At 35.2% G+C, this 9,836-nt stretch overlaps 1 protein-coding gene across 1 annotated transcript; it reads right to left on the bottom strand.

The window, feature by feature from the left end:
• Positions 1-531: 531 nt before the first annotated feature.
• Positions 532-9,369, bottom strand: LOC140855692 (succinate--CoA ligase [ADP-forming] subunit alpha, mitochondrial; the record flags this gene model as incomplete). Its single annotated transcript, XM_073252088.1, is given in 5 exon segments — positions 532-790; positions 2,261-2,342; positions 4,496-4,557; positions 9,100-9,223; positions 9,307-9,369. Coding segments are annotated over 5 exon segments (471 nt in total), but the record flags the coding sequence as incomplete, so codon positions are not given.
• Positions 9,370-9,836: the final 467 nt, after the last annotated feature.

The following is a 9,836-nucleotide window of genomic DNA, read 5'->3' as shown; positions in this document are numbered from 1 at the left end:
TCTGATCAATGTCATTTTAACCGGATGAACAACAAGAATGCCAATATAAGTCGTTATGCCCGTGACATGACAGTGGTTGTAATTGGATAATGAACATTATCGAAGTTTTTCATTATTGCTGAACTGAAAGATAAACAATCACAAAAAAATTGCAACTATATGTACAATGAAACACTTGTATTCCAGTATAAACCCATTTATTTACCTATGTTTTGCCGGGAATGAGCAGAATTATAATTATATATATTTTTAAGGAAACCTTCCAGAAAGTCTGCAGCCCAAGGCCGTCCATACTGGCACCCTCCTAACGTGGACTACCTAGCTTCAACGTTGCTTCAGGCTTCGTCAACTTATGCGTGGCATCATCATTAATGTTTGACAATGTCCCGTGTAAGCTAATTCTTGGAAGACAAGCTAAAATGATTTCTACAATCCATGCATCCACTAAGAGGTTTCCGTTCAATTATTGAAACTTGACAAAAAACAAAAGCCTCAGCTTGGATGGGAAAAACAAGAAAAAACAAAAACAGCTTTTGCAGAGAAAATAAGGGGGGTCGAAAATGCGAGCTGCTACCGCCCATTCAACGCAGTCATAAGTTCAAAAAGATCACTTCCTGACATTTCCAGGAGTATAATAATGGGAATACCTCCTAATCTACAAGTCCACGTTGTTTGAAAACGTCAAGCATAGCAGCACCAATCTTGGCTGGGGACTCAACCACTGTAACTCCTGCTTCTCTAAGGGTCTTTATTTTGTCCTGTGCAGTACCCTTCCCGCCTGACACAATTGCTGCACAAAACCAAAATTACACATACAGCTTAGAAAACCAATTAAAGCTAGCATGAGCCAAACATTGTTAGTAATTCATGATCCAGGCAAGAAAATCCTTCTGGAGCAGAAACAGTAATGAGAATTTTTTTGAGCAGAGAAACAATGAGGAGACTTGCTCAGGTTATATCAAGCTTTAGGAGAGGTTAAAATCAGGAATTCAAACAAGTATAATATTGCTGTCCTTACAGATTAGCAAACAAAACCACACAGGGTATAGCTTGAACTAGTGCGGATGGTAATAAGGATGTCACCATACCGAAGTTTGTTATTAATCTGAAAAAGGCAACAATGCCCTCTGCTCCAAGACTAACAATTACAAAGACTGATGAATTGCCTCATAATTTCAGGGAGGTCTGTCATAAGAAAGAGTCAATGCTGATACTAGAATAAGCAAATGCAAGATATTCCTGCTAAGCCCACAACTAGCTTGGACATAAATCAGCATCGTGTTGCTAAAAAACAAAAAACACTGCATCTTACCTGCCTAAAGAGACCCTTAAACCAACATGCCTACAATGCTTGAGCCATTCCTATAATCCATTAGCACCTCCAATGAGTAATTTGCTCTTCCCATCTTCAAAGTGTAGTTTCCAAAGAATCTTCTTTAAAGACCACATGAGACAACTGTAGTATTTCAACAGGCTAACCATACATCAAAGATCGGCATAGAACATGTAATAATCAGAGCTATCTGGGTGGTTGGCATGAAAATTTAAGATGGATAGTCTTTCTGAATGCTCAAGTATTTTCTCCTACCACATGTATTCTTTCTGCACATAGGGCTCATCTGATATTTTGTAAGTCTAGAAGTTGGACTGAAAACTAGTTTTTTGACAGAACTAATTGTTTATGGATGTTAGTAGCTCAGGCCCTTTCTTATCCTAAATCATCAGCCTTGGTAATGCTAAATCATGATGTTTGAAACCCAGCAATCCTGAAAACTAATGACATAAATCACTCTAAAAAGATTCCTGTTCAACAACTCTAATCTGCAAAAAGCTGTAAGTCCTTCATTTCACCTTTTTTAATATCTTTAGAAGCTCTTCTAAATTTAGCCAAACAAATTGCAGTTATAATAACAAAGTTATTCCAAACCTGATCCCTCCTTTGTTATGCCTACATGATTTGAGAAGGCCTCCAGAAAATACTTATCCCAACCAATATTTACTAGCCACACCTCACCCCCTCCAAAAAAAAAAAAAGTTAATTTAAAAAAAAAAAAAAATCATGTCTCTGCTATATTTTCTACAATTCTGAGATGCAATTTATGAAACCTTCAAAGATAGCAGACTGTCCAAGAATGCACATGATATTTTGGGTTCTTTATTTTATGCGCAAAATGAGGTCCTGTCTATAACTTGAAAGCTGCAGTGCAGAGAGGAGACCAGGAAAAATGTCAACAAATTATGTAGGTGATATTGTACAAACCTCCAGCATGACCCATGCGACGACCTGGTGGTGCTGTGAGTCCAGCTATAAATGCAACAACAGGCTTCTCAGTTCGACTTTCCTGTTTAATTTAGAAAGAAACAAATGTGGAACATGAAACATTCCCAAGAGGAGGAAAAAGGTAAAGCATTAGCAACACAAACAAAGAAATCGGTTAAAATATGATATAATAACTGATAACTCCTGGTGCAACTGTAATATTCAATTAAGTTAAAATACAGTAACAGCAAGCTTTAAGCTCCATCTCTATCACCGATGTAAAAGAAAACCAGGACTAACACAGATTGCTGATATAATCTGACTAATTTCTCAGTTTTGATCATTTCATAAGCATTTAAAAACAAGAATTCAGAGCTTACATTAACTCAGAATGTTTAACAGTAGCTAGATCACCAGTCGCTTTTTTTTTTGGTTGATGAATCTGGCATATACTGAATCTAATAATTTCTAGGACTACAGTGCTTGATTTTACCAAAATATATCTATTTCTCATGTCTACAACTTTATAATCATAAATGTTTAGACCACCTTAACCAATGTATTAACCCAAGGTATTTATCCATGCAATTAAAAAAAAAAAAAACCCAAAAAAAGGTGTTTCCAATTCTTTTATGCAACAGATCTGAAATACCTTAGGGCATTTCTAGCCATAGCTACAACAAGGATGTAATTCACTTATTTTCTGATCACAACTGCATTTCAAAACCTCTGACTCAGTTCAAACTAATTTGCATGATTTGCGCAAAGCTTTCTCAGCAATTCCAATTAGACATTCACCTTATTCCCTATCATCAATGAATGTAAATTATTTGCTTTCCGAATATAGTTAGTTCACTCAAGCAGTTGTAATTTCTAAAATATAAAGGCTTAAGAACACTGATCTTCATTTAGGAATTCAATAGCAGCAGCCACATAAATCTCTATCGAGATAAGTATTCCCATTTGCTGCAGATTTCCTCCACATTACCCACAAAATTGCCAACATAGACTCTATAAGATCACTTCTCCAGGTTAAGAAGACATAAAGCCTAGTCAGTTCTACAAGGTTGCTCACACTTTTTCTTTGAATAATGCTTACCACCTTCTATCATGACTTCCTAGAGCAATACATTAGTCTTCAACATTATTTTATGCTTCAATCTGGCAATTTGCTTTTATTCTTACAATCAAAACCAAAAAAGAAGAACAATCTACGTTTGGCATTTCACTAACTCATGATCTCCAAATGATAGTCTACTACCAATTAATCCACTTTCTTTTTCAATAATGGCATGTGAAAAGGTAATGCCTATCCAACTGATCATTTCAAAACTATCATTTGTTGATCCACAAGAACTTTAGTCTAAAACATTAAACAAGTGGTGTATGCATGCTGGTGATGGGTAAAAATAAATCTATGCAAACTAGATAACACTTGCAATTATAAGGTTCCGGTTTCAGACTTAAATTCTATAAGAAAGAATTACAACAAAATATGCCAGCAAACAGAGTAACATTCGTGGACATTCAATTCAGTTCTAGAACTCCAGAGATCGATGAAAACATATTTTTCCATGAAGCTGTCTTACAAGGCCTGATTATTATGGCTACATTACAGTTATATGAAGATGCACACAACTTTTTCACTTCCAAGGTATGCCCATCAATATCATTGAGCATACAACAGATTTTGGCATAATGTTGTGGGAGGAACTTTAAGAAATAGCAAATGAACAAATAATTTGTGCCCAACATGCATCACAGAGAAAGCTAAGTATGATAAATTAAAATAAAATCTCATGAGTCCAAGAAGAACAGGTCCTTACTACTAAGTGTGCCCCAAGCAAACTGATTACGATGCTTACAAGTTCGGACTAGACAGGACAGAAATTTTCAGTGATAACCAAAAAGCAATTTCTAACAATGTTAACAGAAGAGCACAAATGTGCAAAGTTGCAAATAGAACAGGCAACATTATTGCCTTCTATCTCATGCTTTTATAGAAAAACAGACAATAATTTTCCATGACAAGCATATATGATAACTTCATGTCTACCTTTCTTTATCAATGGCCTCTGTATTTCACATATCTGTGCTATTTAACATGTAAATACTAAAAAATGAAGTAATAACTATGCAGAAATATTTTAACCCAAAAATTAAGAAAAAAATGAATATCTCCATTATACATAGTTCATAAAAAGTTTAGTCTAAAGAAATTCCAGCTTTATATACCCGTATTAAGGCTGCAGCATCCTCTTCCGCAGTTCCACCAATCTCCCCTATAAGGACAATACCTGAAATCCAAACGATGCAAGCAGCAATTGAAACAAGAAAAAGTGATTATACATTAGCACAACAATTATGCAAATTCATTCAGATGTTGGAAATACATCGTCAAGCACATGCTAGGAAAAAGGCTTAGCAGATAGGGTAGAATATTCATTGAAACAATAATGTTGTAGCAATCTTTTATAAAATGATGGCAGCACAATGATCGAGCAGGATTAAAACCACCAGAATGCAAAGACATGTAAATGAACATTTGTTTTTGTGTCCATGTCCATAATTAAGAAAGTCATTACAAGTACAAGAATAAAGAAATCCATAGCATTAAATATTGATCATGGGTAGGGGTGTGCAAGCAAGCCAATCAAACCACAAAACTGACTCAAACCACTAATTTCATTTTGGTTTGGATCGGGTTTTTTCTAATTCGGTTTGGTTTCGGTTTAAAAATGTTGGATACCAAAAAAATCGGTTTGGTTTCACTTTTGAAAAACCCGATTTAAACTGAACCAGCCCCTATATATATAGACAGATAGACAGATAGATAGATAGATAAATATATGAACCGCCATCGTTCACGTATATTTTGCCCTAGCTCCAACTGTTCATTGCTTGTATATTTAGCCCATCTCATAAGTTGCCCATTTAGTATGATTAGAAAAAATTAAAATGGATAGCAGCCCATTTAGCCCATCCCATAAGCTGCCTATTCATAAGCTAAATAGCTCACAACCCGATAAACTGAATCAAACCGAACCGATTCAATTTGAACCAGTTTTTCTATGTAGTCGATTTGGTTTCGGTTTCGGTTTTAGAAAACCGATTCAAGTTGGTTTGGTTTGAAAATGGACCCCAGACCAATCCGAACCGAACCATGCACACCCCTAACCATGAGAAGGCTTAAAACATAAAGGAAGAGAAGATGACAACGTTGAGACGTTATCATTCTTTGTAAGGGAAGCTAGCATGTTCTTATGTTTACAGCTTAGTAAATCAAACTAGCAGAAGCCTCTGAACACATTCAAGTTCCAAAACTTCATGAAGTGCGAAAGCCATATAAACCTTCATATCCACCTCGAAATAACAAGACTTGCAATATCATCGGTCAAGAACATCAAAAAATGAATCAATGATGACAAACATTCTGCCTAAGGGCAAATTTAAATCCAGCATGCAGTGTAAAAACAAGTCGGTGAAGCATTGTGCTTGGATGGATAGGTTTAATCGAATAAACATCACAAAAAGTAAATGCAGTTGAAGTTGGATGGATGACCATTTGGCATAAGCATAAACAAAGACTCTCCTGCCAATCATGTAGGTAGGCCAGATGTTGGAAATGATCTAGGAAGGATATATGACGGTAAGAGCAAAAAAAAAAATCAGTTGGTCAAGCAACTTATAGTAAGTAGAGCAATCATGCAGGTCATTTCTAGTCGGTGTGGTTTAAGAAAACGATCAGCCCTGAATTCAATTTGGATTCAACTACATCAGTAAACATACAAACCCATGCCAACTAGTTCAGTTTCGGCACAAGTCCAGGTCAACTTGGACAGGGTTAAAAGACTCAGGCTATGTTAGATTCCCAAGTAAACCAGAATAAAGTTTACAGTTTAATAAGCTTTATTCAACAACTGGCATACAACCCACGCAATGTGCAAGATGCAGCCTTTTCTTCTTTTCCAACTATCCCTGAAAATATAGAATATACAATAGAATATAATAGATATACAAGTCAAGTTATTCTCTAAAATAAATTTTTGATATTAGTATTATGATACGCTGTCATTATACAAAATTCTAATAGTATATGTATATCTATCAATATAGTAAAATAAACCCATACGATGTCTAGGATGTAATTTTTTTCTTCTTCTTCCAACTATTCTTGAAATGCAATATGGAATAGATATAATGAATAGATAAAAGAACTATAATATAATATAATAGATAAAAAGCCAATTTATTTTCTAAAATAATTTTTTTCTATGAGTATTATGATATGCCATTATTATACAAAACTCTGATAGTATATGCATTATAAAATAATAAGATCATGATCCAACATGTGTATAATAAGAAATAGAAACATATTGCATCTAGAGGATATGTAAATGCAATATAGCAGGGTCATTAGTGTTTGCACTTTTGCTTAAATTCCTGATCATAAAAATGCCATAGAAATTAATAAAATATTAGTGTAATCTCATGATCCGCATGCAATATGGGTAGGGTACACTAAACGAATATGGTTGTCAATAATATAATTAATTTCTATATTAATTTAATAATATTAATGATTTTTATTTAATAATGTATAATATGATATTATATTGTTATATTGTGACAAAGAACTGTATTAAATAAGTGCTCTATTTATTATCCAAAATAAAGAGCTCTATTAATAATGTTATTGATATGGTCCATATGGATGTACATGTGGCAGATGGAGAGTTTTGCATATGCAGAGCATCCATTTTAGTGTATAAATATATTAGATGAGGAGTATTTTTGGATTTAGAAAAACTAAGATGCATCTTTTCAGTACTTATTTGGCTTTACCTAGTTAATGAGAAATGAGTACCTTTTTGGAGGAAAAAAAGCTATTCAAATATCCTAGTTAAAATTATTCAGAAACCAAATGGGGCCTTAAACTATCATAAAACAATTGGAAAAAATATGCAATAGTAATAAGTAATAACTATGTCCACTTAAACCGTGGCACCTTCACAACCACCTTACTCCCCACTTCTCTACCTTCTAAATAGCAGATGTATCCCTTTAAAATAATGGAATAAGCATCTCAATACCCTCGAAAGGACTAAATAAGATAAAAGGAGAAAGCTCATTTGCAAAAATAAGACCAAACTAAGAGCAGTTAAATGGTTTAGAAAAAAGGACCTCAACACAATAAGCAACCCTTTCACCACCATTAATATGAAAGCCCCGAACACCATGGAAGCTTCTTTTACTGGAACAACCACTAGCTATAGACATCGATTCTCTAGGCTACACAGGAAAACGTCCTTCTGTTTAAAACTTCATGCAGGTTTTCTTTTTGAACCTATTTGAATGACATGCAGTTCCCTTAGTTCCAATAGTTTTTAAACTCACAAGGGCCAATCTTCTATAAGGAAGACAGCAGACACGGAGCAACCAGGGTATTCATGGCATGAAGTTGATGGGCACCACATACCGAAGGCAGGCTACGACATTAACATTTGTTTTCCTAATAAATACCTAATAGTCAATATTTCACATGATCTTCATGCAAAAAGATAACAAAAAGAACCGTCAATGACAAAGCTATGAAACATGACAGGAATGAACAATGAAAATACAGGTGCATGATTTAATGTAACATCATCAACCTGACATTATAGCATCATTTCAACATCCCACAAACTAATAAATCACCATCTACCAAATGTAACAACATCATTTACAAAATAAAGATGTCCACAATCATACAAAAATGACAGAATAAAAATGTCAACCGTCACATAACATCAACTGCAGAATTTTTTTTTTTAAAAAAAAGATCCATGATCAGATAACATCGTCCCCCAAATGGTGATAACTAGATGGTGACGATTCCATCTAGCAATCTTTTCATTTCTGATGCATTTTTGTGTTCTTTATCTTAGCATCTAGATATTCTCCCCTTGAGTTCTTTGCTTCAGCCCTTGCTAAAGCCCATCAAACCTAGATTATCAAATGATACCTCAAACCATCACTAATTGCAGAGAACCCCACATAGTGACTTTGTTGCTCACTTTAAATCAAAAATTGGATCTACCTAGACAATTATCACAAAAATCAATTTCAGTCCAGCAAAAAGAAAACCCAAGAAACCTTGTATCAAAACCTTTTGCTATCCCCGCATGCAACCAAGATCCAAAGGTGGAGACTGAAACATGCAATGCCTCACTAACCAATTTAGAACCTCACCAGAACTAAAACAAAAACAATGACCAGTCTATTCCAAACCAAATCAAGCAGAAGACCAGCTTCCTTAATCCAGAATTCCAGATGAGCCACTAAAACCATTTCTAACGTTACGTGCTGCTAATCTTGTTGTACATCCGAAGATGTTATGATTAGAAAAGCAAGTGTACACTATATTGTTCAGGAAGCATGAGGTACTGATGGACACAATGGTGCACCCTGCTAAAGATAAATGTGTCCCAAACTGCCTGTTCACACCCACCCATACAGACATGGCAGCACTACCTGTTCGACCCAGATGTAGGTCGAGTGGTTTTAAGGACCCAGCCAACTCTCACCTGCATTGAACTATTCAGTTGTCATTTCAGCTTGAAGCCAGTTCATCAGCCAGTTCAATTATAACTTGTAAACGAACATAACCCTTTTATGTATTTAATTTTAAGCAGGCATCTTCCCCTCAATGTGATAAAAAAAACATCATTTTAATATGCCACAAAGGGAAATAATGTGAATATGATGGATAGCTTAACAAAATATGGTCCTCAGATGGTTGAAAACATAGATAGATGGATACAGGATAAACTTCAGAGTTGCAAATAGATTACCTTTGGTTTGAGGATCTTCAAGGAACCTAGTTATGCAATCAACAAAATTTGTTCCATTGAAAGGGTCGCCCCCAATACCTACACAAGTTGACTGTCCTAAACCAACAGTAGTTGTTTGAAAAACCTGTCATTGAAATATAAATAAATAATGAGCTCGTATAAACCTATCCCAGATGTTTAACATATTGAGATAAGGAAAGGTCATACTGCTTCATAGGTTAGGGTACCAGACCGAGATACAACCCCTACATGCCCTGGCTTGTGGATATACCAGGCATTATTCCAATTTACATTCTCCAGGCTTGATGATGCCAGGGCAGTTTGGCCCGGATAAGTCGTGTTTTTGATTGGCTTGTTAAGAGCAGCCTTCACCCGAACCTGATATCCAAAAGGTCACCATACAGGCTACTTGCAAGAAACAGAAATTCACAATACATGAAAGTTTCGCACATCTTAATGCAGCAGCTGTGATGCAGTTGGATTTTATTAAATTATTAAGAGATCCGAGTCATCATATATACCTCAAATTGGCCACAGATATGAGAAGAGATCTTGTAACAAAAAAGGAAAAAAGGTGTGAAAATTATATAGAGTTAATGACAGGTACAAAGACCATGTGCACAAGTGCACTGATACAACATATGCGACCACCAATGCAGTAAAACTAAATATCTGCAACATGTGATTGTGTTTACTTTCAAGCACTTGTAACAGATCAATCAGATGAGTGATTATTT

Source organism: Elaeis guineensis, chromosome 2 (assembly GCF_000442705.2).
Source record: "Elaeis guineensis isolate ETL-2024a chromosome 2, EG11, whole genome shotgun sequence".
In the NCBI taxonomy this organism is placed as follows: Eukaryota; Viridiplantae; Streptophyta; class Magnoliopsida; order Arecales; family Arecaceae; genus Elaeis; species Elaeis guineensis.
The sequence above is the reverse complement of the archived record's forward strand: the minus strand, read 5'-3'. Positions and strand labels throughout refer to the sequence as shown.